This window comes from Saccopteryx bilineata, chromosome 2 (assembly GCF_036850765.1).
Source record: "Saccopteryx bilineata isolate mSacBil1 chromosome 2, mSacBil1_pri_phased_curated, whole genome shotgun sequence".
NCBI classification, from domain to species: domain Eukaryota; kingdom Metazoa; phylum Chordata; class Mammalia; order Chiroptera; family Emballonuridae; genus Saccopteryx; species Saccopteryx bilineata.
The window spans coordinates 359,034,044-359,052,623 of NC_089491.1; the positions used below are offsets into that span (position 1 = coordinate 359,034,044).

Here is an 18,580-nt window from a genome sequence, read left to right on the forward strand (position 1 = left end):
TGGCTGCAGCAGGGGAAGAGAGAGACAGAGAGGAAGGGGGGGGTGGAGAAGCAAATGGGCGCCTTTCCTATGTGCCCAGGCCAGGAATCGAACCCGGGTCCCCTGCACGCCAGGCCAACGCTCTACCGCTGAGCCAACCGGCCAGAGCCCTAATTGATTTTGTTTTGTTCTGATCATTAAACTTACCTGCTTAAATTTAAAAAAGATAATGGAGAGATAAAGAAAACTACATATACATTTTTATATAAAATTAAGTATTAGAAGTTCCATATAGTTCAGTTATGGTTACCTGTGATACAATGGGTACAAACCCATAGAATCCAAAATATCATGTACCCTAACTTTAATAGCCAGTGTACTGCTTTCATAAAGTACTTGTATGTGATAAAAAATAAAAATGAGTTCATAGATGCCTTCATCAGTCAGCGCCTTAATACTGCCAAATTCCAATGAAGAAGACTGATGTGTCATCTTGGTTGACAGATAGGAAAAAAGAAAACAAAACAAAAAATAAACATCCAAATAAAGCAATTGGTCTGAAATCGTAAAGAAAAGGTTGACAGTGAGGATCCTCTTTAAGCTTCCCCAGCTCAAACTTTTCTACTCAGCAGTTTAATCAACCAAAGTGCCTCAGAAAGAGACTATACACATAATCTTATACCGATATTAAAAAATAAAATCTTTAAACAGAAGTCTGATGATCCATGTCGTGGTTGCTGTTTTCTCTTATAGCACAGAGGTGTATGTGTGTGGTTCTCTCTCCGTCTTTTTTTGTAAGTTACATCTCATTAGGTTTGAAAATATCCAGTCCAAAAGAAGCCTTATTAAACCAGGTAGACTTCTCATCAAAATTAAAAGGGAATATAGCCTTAGAGAATTAAATGAAATATTCATTGTGTTGATTTTAGAAAAATAGAGATTGGAACTTGGGGCTGGGGATCAAACCAGCAAATTCTGGGCTTCAGGAGGATGCTCTAACCAACTGGGGTGTCTGACCTGGGCAGCCGTAGGGCGTGTTGCTGAAGTTACCCTCTGATGAGAAAAAGACAACACAGTTCTAGAGTAGCTGAGACTGACTTTGAATCAAGTCTTCCAGATGGGACTCATTCAAACATAATTGAGTCAAGGCAATGGGTGTGTCTTAACCTGGACTGGTTTTTCCTTTCAAAGAACTGAAAGAACAGCTTAAACATTTACTGATGCCATGAATCCTCCCTTGTATGCGGTTTCGGTGTTCCACGGTTTCACTTACTAGTAGTCAACTGCAGTCCAAAAATATTAGCAGGAAAAATCCAGAAATAAACAACTCACAAGCTTTCAATCATATATCATTCTGAGTAGTGTAAAAACAATTGAAACTATGGCTGATCTCTGTCACAGGCAGTCCTCATCCCTTATTTGGTCCCGTTACTTCTGAGAGCTTAATGGCTGCAGCTACCTCCCCTTTGCTCAGCCATCCAAATGGTGAGGCAGCTCATTTCTTGCCCTTCGGATTTTCTAGGGGGAAACCGACATCATTTCAATCTGTGGTTTGCGATGCAACCAACAGATGCTATGTTCTCCTAGTCAATGCCCACAACCCTCTCCCTAATTCTTTATTTTATTTTTATTTATTTTTATTCATTTTTAGAGAGGAGAGAGAGAGACAGAGAAAGAGAAGGGGGGAGGAGTGGAAGCATCAACTCCCATATGTGCCTTGACCAGGCAAGCCCAGGGTTTCGAACCGGCGACCTCAGCATTTCCAGGTCGATGCTTTATCCACTGCGCCACCACAGGTCAGGCCCTAATTCTTTCCAATCCTTTTCTTGCATTTTTTCTATTGATATATTTGATATATATCATCTTTTAAAAATTCACACAAACTTTTTTTTTTTTTAAGAAAACTGATACCATTTCAGGGAAATCCCAACCATCAGTCTGGCTGTGGTGAGGCCATTTCTGGATTGAAGTTTTATCTAGGCACTGCAGACATGCAGGAATGCATGGGGGCAATTTATGCCTTTCCTCCTTTACTTGTTTTCAGGTCATGTCTAACTAGCTACCTAACCTAACAAAACGACTATTAAAATACGCCTGCCTTTTACAACTACATATTATGTAAGATTAAGTTTTCTTTATATACTACAACCAAAATAAGATATCACTACAGAATAAATGCAGAAGTATGTATGAGTTACCATTTATCTTCTATTAAGCCAGGTATTTTAAAGATTTTTAAAAGATGTAAAACATTGTCATTTTTTCTCACTAAATTTTTGTTTTAAAAACTAGATTACCTTCATTGAAAACCCTAGTTATGATAACATGTAATGTGCACATTATTGCTTTTTAAGTGAATAAATAAATATTTCAAATAGCCTTTTAATATGGCAATATTGAAAGATATAAACCAGGTAAACAAAACTCTTTGGGTTTTGGGGTCCTCAAAATTTTTCAGGCTATAAATGTATCCTGAGACCAAAAGTTTCAGAACACTCTCCTAAAATACAAATACAAAACTGCATGAAAAAGATTTCTGCCAAATTCAGCAAAATGGCTTCTTTGAGAAAGAGGACAGAGCTGTGGAAAGAATTTGGAAAATGCTTTGGTAGTATTTGTAACATTTTAAACATGTTTTGTGAGAAATGACACAATAAGGTTTCAAATTAATATTATTTACTTTTTTGAAGGCAGTACTTATATGTCTAAATTTTTTCCTGTATTTTATTGTATGTTTAGCATTATTCATGTATATTTTTTTCATTTTACATTATGTGGAAGTTTGATTTGCCATTGGGTTTGACTTCTGAATGGGAGGAATGCTCAAATGTGAGAAACTCACTTCTTGCCCTTCCAAACGCATAGGAGTATTATCCATCTGAATAGTACACTTTTAATTTTTAAAAATAGTCAAGTTTAAAAGCCTAGAAGGCAAAATGACCAGTTGTCAGAAATGGAAAGTGAACCCTTAGCAGTATGGAGGTAAACCACCTGGTCTCTGGGATTACTGGGAACTTCAGGAGATGTAATTTTACCTTCCATAGAGACAGGAGTTGAAGTCAGAGGACTCATGTCAGGGGGGTCTGGAATTGGACTTCCTGTGTATAAAAAATAAAAGAGTTGAGAAAGCTCTGTCCATTCATTCCTAGAGCCTGGGAAGTTTCCACCCTCTGACCCAGAGTCATAGCTTGAAGTGAAGCGGCTGCCCTCAAACCTTTTATATCTCACGCCTCTTTACCCCTGTGTCAATTCTTAGGATCTTTTGCCTCACTACCTCACTCTTCATCTGGGTCCATTCTGCTACTTGGACCATTTATTAAACATTTCCTTTAACAATTACATTTTTCATTTGAAGATCGCTAATCAATTCTTTTATATAACCGCTGTCTTTATTACATGGGTATGCTACCCTGCCATATACCATTATATTTATCTTAAAATCCTATTCTTGTGCTTTATTAGGTCTATTTCCTTGGTAAGTTCTTCCTCTGTTTGTCTGCTTTGTTGTTTATCATCATACTTTCATAAATTTCATGCTTTTTTTGCGACAGAAACAGAGAGAGAAACAGAGAGAGGGACAGAGAGGGATAGACAGACAGTCTGGAAGGGAGAGAGATGAGAAGCATCAATTCTTCGTTGAGGCACCTTAGTTGTTTATTGATTACTTTCTCATATGTGCCTTGACTGGGGGGGGGGGGCTACAGCAGAGCGAGTGATCCCTTGCTCAAGCCAGCAACCTTGGGCTCAAGCCAGTGACCATGGGGTCATGTCTATGATGCCATGCTCAAGCCAGCAACCCCACACTCAAGCTGGTGATCCTGCACTCAAGTCAGTGACCTTGGGGTTTCAAACCTGGGTCCTCTGTGTCCCAGTCTGATGCTCCATCCACTGCATCATTGCTTGGTCAGGCTCGTGCTTTTTTATTATTATTTTCTGAGAGAGAGGGGTTGACAGACAGGAAGGGAGAGAGATGAGAAGCCTTAATTCTTCATTGCAGTACCTTAGTTGTTCATTGATTGCTTTCTCATATATGCCTTGACCCTGGGGGCTTGAGCTGAGCCAATGATCCCTTGCTCAAGCCAGTTATCTTGGGCTCAAGCCAGCAACCTTGGGCTTCAAGCCAGAGACCATAGGGCTCACGCCGGTGACCATGGGGACATGTCTATGATCTCATGCTCAAGCCGGAAGAGCCTGTGCTCAAGCCAGCAACTCTATCCACTGTGCCACTGCCTGATCAGGTGGATTTTGTGCTTTTTAAATGGCTGGTGACTCTTACTGTTATTTACAGGTATTTGGAGCTGAGATTCCCTATCTAACGGTCCTCTGTCTCTTTGCATATGACCTGCTTGGGTGAAGGTGGAAGTTAATACAGGGGCTTACATTCTGCATTGTTTTTGGTAAGAGTTAGGCCTAGATAAGAATTTTAGCTAGGATAAGGGACCTCAGCAGCTAGCCTTCTGGGCATGAGTGTGCCTGTTTTCCCCAGATTTCACTAGCTATTCAGGACACTTCTCTGTCTTCTACCCAACATACTCCCTCCTGCCTGCAGGCGAGTAACACCATCACTGCTCTCTGACCCACAGGAGTTATACTCTTGTTGCTTCTGCTGCAGAACTACAATTTATCGCCTGGTCAGATAGTCTCGAGTCCCTTCCTACTCTAGAGTTCATCACTTCTGGATGCAAAACGCACTTCGTACCGCACCCACCACGTATAGCAGTATTCAGTGAACGCTGTGGGTGGGAGAGCACAGAGAAGCAAACAGGAGCAAGGGGCAGGGGCCATGCTGATGTCACCTGAGCTGGGTCTCTGAAAATGAGAAAAAGAAAGAAGGAAAACTGAAACCCGATGGTCAATGGGGAGACCAGAAAGGCTGGACACCGCATGGCCAGCTAATGAGAAGCCAGGAGAGGTCCCTACTGAATTCCTATTACCCAGCGGCCGCCGAGCATCCTCCCTCGTCCCGCAGGCTGCGCGCGCCACCCAGCGGCGGACGGACTGCCGTCCCAAGCATCATTATTAGGTGCGAAACCCAGCTTTTCCCTTCTTCCTAGGGTTCTTAAGATCAGAAAAGAGGATGACCCTGCGTACCCACCCCACCCACCGAGGAGCAACATAGTCCCGGGCCCTTCTACCCTTTTTTAAAATTAAGCAACTCTTTCCCTTGACCACCAGGCACTTGCTCCCATGTGAAGGCATTTGATGCAAGGATCTAAAAGGAAATGCTAGCAAGTTAACTCCAGAATCATATAAAGAGAAGAACATTGTACAATGACAATGGTAGATCAGATCGCTAGACAAGCAAAGACAATTGATGAAATTTAACATCAATTACTGGGTTTAAAAACAAAAATGAAATTCTCAGCAAAGTACTATAGCTATATAAAGAAACTAATAAAGACTTAGAAAACCACAATCTCATAGGCATGAAACACCAGAAGCATTCCTATTCAAGCCAAAGTGAATCCAAATACACCTGTTCTCATTGATTTCATTTAATGTTTCAGAGAGCCCGACTGAACTCTAAGATGTTCAGGGAGCAGAGCAGTTAAAATTGGAAAGAAAAAAAAAAAGACAAAATATTATTATTTACAGAGAAATGATTTATACTTGAAAATCAAGAAATTAACTGAAAACTAGAGAATTTAGTAAAGTGTTGGGAAGAAAACAATATTTGTAGAAAGTGTTGTGAGTGAGTATTCACACAGAAAGAGGGGACAAAATAAAAGGAAAGAAGACCATAGCTTTCATCTGTGAAAGCCTTAGGAGACATGGTGCAGGAAAAGAATAGCCCATTCTCTGGAAGGAGAGGGCAAAACAGTGTTACATGAAGATGGATGTTCCTGTATACTAGGAAATACAAGGAGACGCCATTCAAAACTACTAGCAACAATAAGAGAACAGCATAGTTTGGCTACAAAATCAATATCCCAAAATAATAGTATTGCTATATACAGAGAACCAGGTAGAAAATATAATAGTAATAAACGAATCCAATGTATAATAGCAGCAAAAAGGGAGGAGTAAATAGGAATAAATTTAACAAGACATGTTCAGTTTTTTTCTATAGATCATGGAGATACAAAAATACTTGAAATAATGGAAAGGTATGTCCGGTTTGTGGATAGGAAGGCTCAGTATAATAAAGATACCAAATATCCCTAATTAAATTATAACTTAGCTTGAGTAGGTGGTGGCTCAGTAGATAGAGCATCGACCTGAGATGCTGAGGACCCAGGTTCGAAACCCCAAGGTTACTGGTTTGAGTACAGGCTCACCAGCTTGAGCATGAAATCATAGACATGACACCATGGTCCCTGGTTTGAGACAAGGTCACTGGCTTGAGCAAGGGGTCACTGGCTCAGCTAGAGCCCTCTGTCAAGGTACATATGTGAAGCAATCAATGAACAACTAAAGTGCTGCAACTATAAGTTGATGCTTATCTCTCTCCCTTCCTGTTTATCTGTCTGTCTGTCTGTCTCTCTCTCTCTCTCTCACTGGAAAAAAAAGAAATAATTGCCAAGAATTCTGTGTAATCCCCTTGAGAAAGAGGCCTGGGGAGGGATACAGGCAAGAGGCCAAGGTTGGGCATATCCAGGCCTGACTTAGGGCAGGGAGAGGTAGGGGTGTAGAAAGGCATAGAAGAAAACTGAGGTTCTAACACTAGAGACCAAGGCTAAGCACCAATTTCAAAACTGGAGACCAAATTCAGAATAAGAAAGTTTAGAACTATGAGAAATGTGATCAAAGTAAAGAGTCAAAACTCTAATATTTCTGTGAATGCTTTCCAGCTCGTTTTAATAGGTTCCCAATTCGTTATGAACAGGAGAATCAAGGATGCTAAGAAGGTCAAGAGAAAAATTGATGACCTCTAGTTTTAATTGCTAAGTAACCAAATGATGGTGTACAAATGAACAGATACCAGAAAATGAGCAAGGCTGATGAAAAGATGAGTTTAATCATGCATTCATGCCCCTTTACACTGATAAATTATGCACATGTAGTTTAAAAATGAGGAGTTATCAGAGCAGAAAAACCACTCAAATGAATGAGATACTTCAGAATACCTTATTAAATTAGTCAAATATTCACAACTATTGAAATCCCAATTTAGCTATATAAATTGTTATGACAGTAATGGGTGCATATACTTTCACCTTGAGGTTTGAGGAGATATTTTTAGATTTTGCCATTAATATATTGTTTGGTTGTAAGTTAGAAATAGATGCCTATTATTTTATTTAAAAATATAATAGTATTTTTCTAGTAGAATGTATTGTAAACAATTGTAATGCCTCTATGCAATTTCATTTAAAATTACTTACCTCAACATAATAAAGGCCATATATGGCAAACCCACAGCCAACAACATATTCACAGGGCAAAAAGTGTTTCCCTTAAGACCAGGAACAAGATAGGATGTCCACTTTTACCACACTTATTCAACACATTATGGCCAGTCCTAGCCAAAGCAATCAGACAAAGAATACCAATAATGAAGTATCAGAAAGAGAAAATAAAAAAACAATTTGATTTACAATTACATCAAAAAGTAAAATACCTAGAAATAAATTTAAACAAGGCAGTGAAAGACCTGTACTCAGAAAATTTTAAGACATTGAAGAAAGAAATTGAAGAAAATACAAACAAGTGGAAGCATATATTGTTTTCATGAATAAAAAGAAGTAACATCATTAAAATATCCACACCACCCCAAGCAACCTATAGATTCAATGTAATTTCTATCAAGATAGCAATGATGTATTTCACAGAATTAGAACAAATATTCCAAAAAGTTATATGGAATATTAATCTTGAGAAAGAAGAGCAAAGTTGAAGGAATCATGCTACCTGATATTAAACTATACTACAAAGCCATAATAAACAAAAAAGCATGGTACTGGCATAAAAATAAATAGATCAATGGAACAAAGTAAAGAACCAAGAAATCAACCCACGCTTATATGGTCAATTAATATTTGACAAAGGAGACAAGGGATAAAGATAGTGTATTCAATAAATGATGTTGAAAAATTGAACAGATATATGCAAAAAGTGAAACTAGACTACTTTCTTATAACATACAAGAGAATAAACTCAAAATGGATTAAAGATTTAAATATTAAACTCAAAACTATAAAACTTTTAGAAGAAAACATAGGCAGTAAAATCTTGGACATTTCTTAAGCAATATTTTCCTTGGGCAAAGGGAACAAAAGAATAAATAAATAAATGGGACTACAGCAGGATAAAAAGTTTTTGCATGGCAAAGGAAACCACCAACCAAATGAAAAGACAACCCACTGAATGAGAGAACAGATTTTGTCAATGATACAGCTGATAAGGGGTTAATATCCAAAACTGACAGAGAACTTATAAAACTTAACACCAAAAAAATCCAAATAATCCAATTAAAAATGGGGAGGGACCTGAACAGACAGTTCTCCAAAGAGGACCTTCAGAAGGTCAATAGACATGTGAAAAGATATACAATCGCACTAATTATCAAAGACATGCAATTTAAAACCACAGTGAGATCTCACCTCACGACTCTCAAAACGACTATCATTAATAAATCAACAAACAAGTCTTGGCGAAGATATGGAGAAAAGGGAACCTTCATGCAATTGTTGGTGGGAATGATGATTGGTGCAGCCACTGTGGAAAACAGTATGGATATTCCTCAAAAAATTAAAAACGAAACAACCTTATAACCAGCAATACCACTTCTGGGAATTTATCCAAAGAAAGTTGGATAAACCTGAAAAACTAATTCAAAAAAAATATGCACCCCTATGTTCACTGCAGTGTTATTCACAATAGTCAAGATATGGAAGCAACCCAAGTATCCATCAGTGGATGAGTGTATATAAAAGGTGTGGTGCATATACACAATGGAATACTACTCAGCCATTAAAAAAATGGAAATCTTGCCTGACCTGTGGTGGTGCAGTGGATAAAGCATCGACCTGGAAATGCTGAGGTAGCCAGTTCGAAACCCTGAGCTTGCCTGGTCAAAGCACATATGGGAGTTGATGCTTCCAGCTCCTCCCTCCCTTCTCTCTCTCTGTCTCTCCTCTCTCTCTCTCTCTCTCTCTCTCTCTCTCTCTGTCTCTCCCTCTCCTCTCTAAAAAATGAATAAATAAATAAATAATTAAAAAAAAAAGAATCATATACTTAAAAAAAAAAAAAAAAGGAAATCTTACCCTGTATGACAGCATGGATGGACCTCGACAGCATTATGCTAAGTGAAATAAGCAGTCAGAGGAAGACAAGTACCATACAATTTCACTCATATGTGGAATCTAATGAACAAAACGAACTAACAAGCAAACTAGCAACAGACTCATAGCTAGAGAGCAGGCTGATGGTATGGGGTGGGGGCGTAGAGGGGTGGAGGGACTGAGGAAAAAAAAGGAAGAAAGAAAAAAATTCATGGACATGAACAACAGTGTGGTGATGGCTGGGAGAAGGGGAGTGGAGGAAGGTAAAGGAGAGGACAGTGGGATGGTGATGGGTAGAGACTTGATTTGGAGTGGTGAACACGCAATACAGTGTACAGGAGATGTGTTGTAGACTTGTGCACCTGACACTTGTGTAATTTTGTTAACCACGGTCATCTTAATATATTCAATAAAAAGGGGAAAAAATAAGCTAGTGGAAAGAGAGCAAATTTACATTTTTTGTTCGTTTTATTTTGCATCCCTGAGTGGGCTCGAATTGCTTGAGTTTTTAGACCATCTGACTTATATTGGGATTTATGAGGAAGTTGATGTTGACAATGACAATGATGGTTGTAGCACATATACTTACAGATAATTGCAATGCACATTTTACTCAACAGGATGACCTTGCTAAAATGCTATACTCAGACTTCAGCTCCTAACAAACTGAAAAAAATCGATACTGTTTCTTTTTAAATTATTTTTATTTGATTTTACTTTTCTTATTAGTTTTATTTTAGTGCACTTAATACATACAACGCTAAAATATATAACAAATATATAACAACAATATCTAACAAATAAACATTATTGCATATGCGGTGGTGTACTCAGCATAACTTTCATGAGGATGAAAGTTATCTCACCTAGAATTGAGAGAACCATTGGTGATGATTGAAGAGTACTGCTGAGGTCAGTTTGCATGAGGGATGGTAGAGCGTCCTGGAAGAGGGTGGAGAGAATTGATACACCCAAGTCCAAAGACAATGGGTAGAATATCAGAGGGAAGCTCCTCTTCTGGTGCCATTTCCTCACTGTCCTATGTTCACACTCACACTGGGTTCAGGGAAGAGAAAGGGTAAAACAAACTGTTTCCTAAAATGCTTGTACCATTTTATGGTCTTATCAGCAGTGTATAAAAATTTGAGGGGGGAGGGGGGAATGGGAGAGGGAAAGGGGGAGGGGGAGGGGCACAGAGAGAACAAGATAGAGGGTGACGGAGGACAATCTGACTTTGGGTGATGGGTATGCAACATGATTGAATGACAAGATACCCTGGACTTGTTATCTTTGAATATATGTATCCTGATTTATTGATGTCACCCCATTAAAAAAATAAAATTATTTAAAAAAAAAATTTGAGGTTGTCTTTCCACTTAAAAAGTGTTGTCTTTTTAATGAGGAAAAATTTCTCAAAAAAAAATTTTTTTTTGAAATAGAGACAGATAGGGACAGACGGGAAGGGAGAGAGTTGAGAAACATCAACTCTTTGTTACAGCATCTAGTTGTTCATTGATTACTTTCTCATATGTGCCTTGAGGTGGGGGGGGGGTAGACTCCAGCTGAACCAGTGATCCCTTGGGCTCAAGCCAGAGACCATGGGTTCATGTCTGATATCCCATGCTCAAGCTGGAGACCTCGGGATTTTGAACCTGTGTTCTCAACATCCCAGACTGATGCTCTATCCTCTGCACCACCTCCTGGTCCGGCTCAGGGTTTTTTGTTGTTGTTGTTTTGTTTTTAATATGGTTAATTATTTTTGGACTTCCTGAAGAATGATAGAGCTCCTAGAAGGTCATGAAGATATTCTATAGTCTATTTTAAAGGTTTTACACTTTTACTCTTCAATGTAAATATATCATCCACATAAATCTGATTTTTTTGCATGAAATGAGAAAGATGCTTAGGGTTATTTATTTCTCTATAGACACCCAATTTCCCCAGCAATGCTTATTGAAAAACTTGTCTTTTTCCTACTGCTCTGTTGGCTACTCATGTCACATATCAAATTTCTACATGTTATTTCCTCTAATTTGTTCTTTTGGTCCATTTCTTTAATTTTACTCAAATACAACATGATATTAGTTACTATACCTTTAAAATACATTACGATGTCTTATAGGGTTCAGAGATATTTAGTTATTTGTCTGATGGAGCAACTTAGTGAGATAATAAGGGTGTCACTGAGTGGATAGTAGCAGATTTTAGCTAGAATTAGAGTACAGAGCTGAGGACTCGGCTTACCAGACTGAGCACTAACAATTGAAAAAGGAGTCTCACTACATACTATGTTCATGCTTTTCATATCGCACCAAGCTGCCCTGGAAAAATATGAGGATTTAGGGTCCTACAGCTAAGGAAATGCAAGGTCTACATTATGGTGGGCAGTCCTTGTTTGAACAGGGAGTAGAACACTGAGGGAGGGCTAGACAACCTCTCTACATTCTCTGTTAATTAATCTCATCACTAAGACCCTCAACTTCTAAGGGCCTGGCCAAGAAATTCAGAGTGGGGGAATGACACTCCTGGGGTCTTCGTAGCCCCTTCTAACATGATCCAATTCTCAGGGGGAAGTCACTGCTTTCCTGAGGACTCATTAGGAAACTGAGTTCGGAGAAGGCTTCTTTCCTTTGCCTCCTTTCTTATTTCTCTTCTTATTTCCAGGTCAAGACCAGTCTGGGGGTTGGCTGCTCTCTGCCTAGAGTCCTTCTTTGGGCCAGGAATCAGGGAGAGCAAAGTTCTCAGCCTGGACTGTGGGGGAGGCCCAGCTTCACTATTAGCTCCAAGGGTGACTTTGAGAATATGGATAAACTCTCTGTACTGGGCAGTCCTTGTGAGATCAATGAGATTGATAATACTCCCTCATCATCCCCAAGGGACCAATATCAGAGGTACAGTCAGGTTAGATGTGGGGCATTTTTGAGGAAATCAAAAGCATCACAAGTTGTGAAGCATCATTACTGGGTTCATTAAAGACTTGGATTGTTTATAGTTCCGTGGCTCCCCAAACCCCCAATCCTTCCTGGGAGGGTTAATTTTTGAAGTCCCCAGACAATGGCACTGCAGTGGTTAGTGCCTCACAACAGAGATGATCTCATCTCTCTTTCACTCATTTTCTTACATATGGCCCTTCCTGGCTTCCTGGGGCTAGGGCCCACCCAGCGCCACACCCTCTTCCCTTCCCTTCACCAGGCACCTCCCTGGCTTCTGTACCTGTAACAAGGTGATTCATCTCCTGGGTCCCCCTTCAGCTCCCTAATAATAGAGAAGGAACTGACTTGTTACCAAGTGAGTCAAACCTCCTGTTTGACACAGGATTCAGTCAGAAAATGGGGTCTTGCTCAGAGTAACACATCAAGTGAGAGAAAGAGCCAGGACCCTCCTATGCCAGACCGCTTTGCCAATGCCTCTCATTCTTGGATGAAGTCTGCTTTCTGTTTTTATTAGAGTGAGTACAAGGACATTCATCAAATTCAAACTTCCTGCTGGACTCATTCTTCAGCTAGCAACCTTGGGCAAGACTTTACATCAGAGATCCTGGTTGACTCTTTATCATCAGAAGGGTAATGGATTTAGTTGGAATGGATTTAGTTGGAATGTCAGAGCAGGGAGCCATGAACACAGCAAAGGTGGCCTGGGGGTCATTCTGGATATCTAAGTGGTAATCTAGGAGAACCCATTCAGTTAAGGTCATCCTGTGTGGGAGCTATTTCTTTCCCATTGATACGTCAACTCATATAGAAGTTATTGAGTGAGTCTAGATCTAATATTAGACCCACAGGTCAGGCTGGTGGCAGATTTAGAATCAAGCAGACATATCAGAGGAAAGGTTCTCACAAGACAGGTGAGTGAGGAGAGCCCCAGAGTGAACTGAGAAGCAGAATGAAGTGAGACAGGTGTTGTTTGTAACCATGACCTACCTATCCAAAGAGCCTGCTTGTTTACAAGCTACTTATGACAGGTCTGTGAACAAGAGAGTGTGAGGTTTGCAAGGCACAGCCACAGTGTTGGGAATAGGTGGCTATTCCCAGAGCAGCTCTAGCAAGCATTGTAGAAGAATGTGAATGCTTTCATCCCTTGGTAAGTGCCCTTGGGGGACTTGGTGGGAGAAGCCATCATGGGCTGGTCTGAGCGGTAGACATATTTCTGGTGTCCTCATACAAATCTTTTCTCTGGTTTCATAGTAAGTGAGCCGAGGGGGGTTAGTAAGCATACAATGGGATGGACCAACAACAGGTAACTATTTTTTTTTTTTTAATAATTTTATTTTTTTAATGGGGTGACATCAATAAATCCGGATACATAAAACATATCCAGGTTATCTTGTCATTCAATTTTGTTGCATACCCATCACCCAAAGTCAGATTGTCCTCTGTCACCTTCTATCTTGTTTTCTTTGTGCCCCTCCCCCTCCCCCTATCCCTCTTCCTCTCCCCCCTCCCCCCATAACCACCACACTCTTATCAATGTCTCTTAGTAACAGGTAACTATTTTAAAAAACAGAAAACCAGACATAATAAATATATTCAGTATTCACTCTAATCCAAACAATTCCAACACCCCAAAATGCTCTATCGTATTTTCCTCATTTGTATAACGGAGTAGATACTCTCCAAGAGGCTAAAAACCAGGTCCTTCTTTGATTCAATGACACTATATACATGGTATACTGAATACAACAATGTGCACTGATAGAGCCATGATAGGGATTATAGTAAAAATATTTAACAAGCACCAGACTGGTACTCTGTATCAATGGATTCTAGTTATTACCCATGGTGAATCCCACCGTGACTCAGGGTCTATGCTATTGGTGGGAAACTGACATTGTGTCTTAGATTTAAGTTATTTCTCAATATTTAGAAACTTATCTTCACTATTCCTAAATCATGATAAACACAGTTGCAGATATCACAGCTTTTATTTATTATTACCAATGACGTTTTTAATTAGGTATACTTTTAGAAACCTAAATATTTTCAGGCACTAGTAATATTACTGGGTTACTACACTTACAATAATTTATCAAAAAGACAGGAAAAAAATCAAAGAAATTTCATTTAGTAAGTAAAAAAATATAGTCTTCCTTGGCCAGTTCGTTCAGTGGATAGAACATTGGCCCGGCATGTAGACGTCCTGGGTTTGATCCTCGGTTAGGACACACATGAGCAGTGAACAGCTTCTTCTCTCCCCCTCTCTTACTCCCTTTTCTTTTTCTTCTCCTCCCACAGTCAGTGGCTAGGTTGGTCTGAACATCAGCCTCGGGCACTGAAGATAGCTCGGTTGATTTGAGCATCAGCCCCAGACTGGGGTTGCCAGGTGGATCCCAGTCAGGGCACAGGTGAGAGTCTGTCTCTCTATCTCCCCTCCTCTTACTTAAAAAAAAAAGTAAAATAAACATAGTCTTAAACATTTACCTTTTGCTAAAGCATGCACTCAAAGAATAAAACAGGCCATAGGCTTCAACTGATGAATACCGCATAAATTAATTGGGGCAGAAATTGGTAAGTAATTTGGCTGCTTTGTTACAAGTAGACTTTTTTTTCAAAGAAGCATTATGGAGCAAATATAAGGTGTTTATTGACATATATAATTTTTAAAATTTAACTTGCTAATATCTTAATAATTCTGAGTTTTACAGTTTTTAATTTTCTTCTGTTTTCTATTTAGATAATTTAATTGTTTCAGAATTACTCTTTTTTCCTCATTTCTATTATTTAGACATTTTATTTCTCTTTGCCTATAACTTTAGAATAATGAATTATTTCTTCATAGACCAGTGAGGCAAATTGGGATCCACATAGCACTTTAAGCTTTTACATAATCTGCTGGATAGCAGCACCTTGAACTGGTTGGAAACAGGACAGAGAGGAGCCATTGAGCTACTATTGCTAGCTTTTAAAGATCTCTTTAATCTGGAAGTAACAGAGCATTAAAGATATATATATATATATATTTATTATTATAAAAGTAATCTGATTCATTCTAGATCATTTGAAAGCAAAAGAAAATGGGAAGGGGGAAAGAAATGAAAATATCCCATATTCCTACTAGTCAGTGGTTCCACTGGGTCATTTTTTAGGAACCTGCATATATAATTCAGGTATAGATTTACTTTCTGCTTTACCTTTAATTTTACATGATGAAATTTCACCTTACAGTTGGGACTTTTGGGCTTTATAGGTGACTCGGCATATAAGGTGTTTATTGACATATATAATTTTTAAAATTTAACTTGCTAATATCTTAATAATTCTGAGTTTTACAGTTTTTAATTTTCTTCTGTTTTCTATTTAGATAATTTAATTGTTTCAGAATTACTCTTTTTTCCTCATTTCTATTATTTAGACATTTTATTTCTCTTTGCCTATAACTTTAGAATAATGAAGAGTACTTGAAGTAAAAAAGGCCATTCCTCCTTTTTTTAAAAAAAAAATATTGATTTTAGTGAGAGAGGAGGGGGAAGAGAGAGAGAAAGAGAGACAGAAACATGGATCTCTTCCTGTATGTGCCCTGACTGGGGATCGAACCAGCAACCTCTGTGTTTCTAACCAACTGAGCTATTAGCCAGGGCAAGGCCATGCCTTCTTGCTTCATTACTACTTCAACATTATGAATAATACAGATTTCTAGTGGACATGCCCTGTCCCCTAAAGTGGTGTACTTTCATTTCAAGCAACTACAAGAGTTTTTTCTTTTTTCTCTACATTAGAAATGTATGTAAACATTTAAGAATTGCCTTGTAGAAAAATATTCTCTTTTTAGCCAATTAATATGCTATAATATAAAATAGATTTACTGAAATTAAATCATTTTTTTCTATAAAAGCTATTATATAGTAGTGGATTTCATTTATTATATCTAAGATTTCTGCATACATTTATCAATATATTCTCTACTGGGTAATATAGAATAGCTTTTTTTTTGGCTATTATTATTACATTTCAGTACTAAGATTTGTTACCTTTAAAAAATGAACTGAGAAGCTTTCTTTTTTTATGGTAAAAAGAGTTTGTTACATGATAATTCTATTTACATTGCTAGATTAACATAATATGCATAAGAAGTATGTGAGCCTGGAGCCTACACATAAAAGTATGTTAGTAACAATAATTTTTTCCATTTTTTTTTCACTTGCAGCTAGTTTATGTGGCATGGGGACTGATCTTAATTTGTTCAAATTTAGGAGCAGATAGTATTCCATGATTATTTGATTTATTTTTGGTCTGTGGTTATACCACCTTTCAATTCCGAATTTTCTGTATTTTTACATTTTTCTGATTACATATTTTCTAGGTATTTATTTCTTACATTTTCCTTGATTATATATTTTCTAGGTATTTATTTCTTTGTAATATATTTATAAGGTCTTATGATCAATTTTTCAGTTTCATTTGTACATTTAGCATTATTTTTTTTAATTTAATTTATTTATTTATTCATTTTAGAGAGGAGAGGGAGAGACAGAGAGAGAGAGAGGAGAGAGAGAGGAGAGAGAGAGAGAAGGGGGGGAGGAGCTGGAAGCATCAACTCCCATATGTGCCTTGACCAGGCAAGCCCAGGGTTTCGAACCGGCAACCTCAGCATTTCCAGGTTGATGCTTTATCCACTGTGCCACCACAGGTCAGGCTAGCATTATTTTTTCGCCAGGTCTCTTTAAATAGGTTGGTGGTGGGAGGAACCTCCTTTCTTGATTCTAGGAAATGAAGAAAATAAGAATTTATATACCTTTCCCAAGGAGGTGAGGGAGTCCAAGGTAGTTGTGGCACCAGGCGACTCACCTAGAAGCTGGGTAAAGACTAAATTGAAGACGGAGAGGGTTAATGAGTGAGGTGTGGCCTGAGGAGTGGGAAAATAATCACTAGGACACTTGAGAATATACCCTCAGGTTTGGCATATGAAAGTAGTCAATACAATTTTCCTGATTAACCAAATTGGAAAGACTGGTCCCTTCCACTATGAAATGTCTTCTTACAGGCACCCATGGAGCCAGAATCTGGGACCAATGGAACAGCTGTTACTGAGTTCATCCTGCTGGGCTTGGTGGAGTCACCAGGCTTGCTACCAGTTGTCTTTGTACTTTTCTTCTTTGCCTACCTGGTCACAGTTAGAGGCAACCTAAGCATCCTGGCAGCCATCTTGGTAGAGCCCAAACTCCACACCCCCATGTACTTTTTCCTGGGGAACCTATCCATTCTGGACATTGGGTGTATCACTGTTACTGTTCCCTCAATGTTGAGTCGTCTCTTGTCCCACAAGCGTGCAGTTCCTTATGGAGCCTGCCTCACACAGATTTTCTTCTTCCATCAGTTGGCTGGTGTGGACTGCTTCCTGTTGACAGCCATGGCTTATGACCGTTTCCTGGCCATCTGCCGGCCCCTTACCTACAGCATCCGCATGAGCCAGATGGTCCAGAGGATATTGGTGGCTGTGTCCTGGGTTTGTGCCTTCATCAATGCACTGAGCCACACTGTGGCCATATCCACACTCAACTTCTGTGGTCCCAATGTGATCAATCACTTCTACTGTGACCTCCCACAGCTCTTCCAGTTCTCCTGCTCCAGCATCCAACTCAATGAGCTGCTGCTCTTTGGTCTGGGTATGCTCATGGCAGGTGCACCTGTGATTCTTATTGTCACTTCCTACATCCATGTGGCAGCTGCAGTCTTGTGAATACGCTCTGCAGAGGGCAGGAAGAAAGCCTTCTCCACATGTAGCTCCCACCTGACTGTGGTTGGCATCTTCTATGGGACAGGCGTCTTCAGCTACATGCGTCTGGGCTCAGTGGAGGCTTCAGACAAGGACAAGGGGATTGGCATCCTCAACACTGTCATCAGCCTCATGCTGAACCCACTCATCTATAGCCTCCGGAACCCTGATGTACAGGGCGCCCTGCGTAGAGTGCTCATGGGGAAGCGAGTCCTTGCATGAGAGGTGTCTCAGGAGGGTTGAACCCCAGCAACTGGTCTTTGTCTTCCTAGATCCTTGAGCCAGACAGCTTTTGTTAGGAGTGAGACTTCTTGTTCTCCAGGAGGCTCTCCCTGATAACGAGTATGCACGTTCTGCAGACTAGAACCCTTGGCTCACTGCCATTTTGTTGTAGCCACCCTTTTCACTTCTGATGGAGGTAAAACAGAAAACTCCGTACCTTGGGAGATTGGTGGTCCTACAGGCAGGACGCTTTGTTCATTTTCTGCTTGGATCCCCCCAAATACACCAGCAATGATTCTCCCCCAACTGGAATATGAAAAGTCACAGCTTGATGTCAAGTATTGGCACATCCTCCTGTCAAACTTCTCCGGAAACAGCTGCCCCAACCTGCTTCTACACAGGATTCTGTGCAAGGATCGCGACCCAGTACCGTATAACCTGAGACT

At 39.5% G+C, this 18,580-nt stretch overlaps 2 protein-coding genes across 2 annotated transcripts in view; one reads left to right on the top strand and one right to left on the bottom strand.

Annotated features, from left to right (window-relative positions):
• RAP1GAP2 (RAP1 GTPase activating protein 2) overlaps nt 1–18,580 on the bottom strand; it is a 490,286-nt gene that overhangs the window by 79,146 nt on the left and 392,560 nt on the right. The window lies entirely within an intron of this gene.
• LOC136323504 (olfactory receptor 3A1-like) lies at nt 14,518–18,134 on the top strand. The gene is given in 2 exon segments (XM_066255348.1): nt 14,518–14,544; nt 17,181–18,134. A coding segment is annotated over 1 exon segment (948 nt). The 5' UTR covers nt 14,518–14,544; nt 17,181–17,186.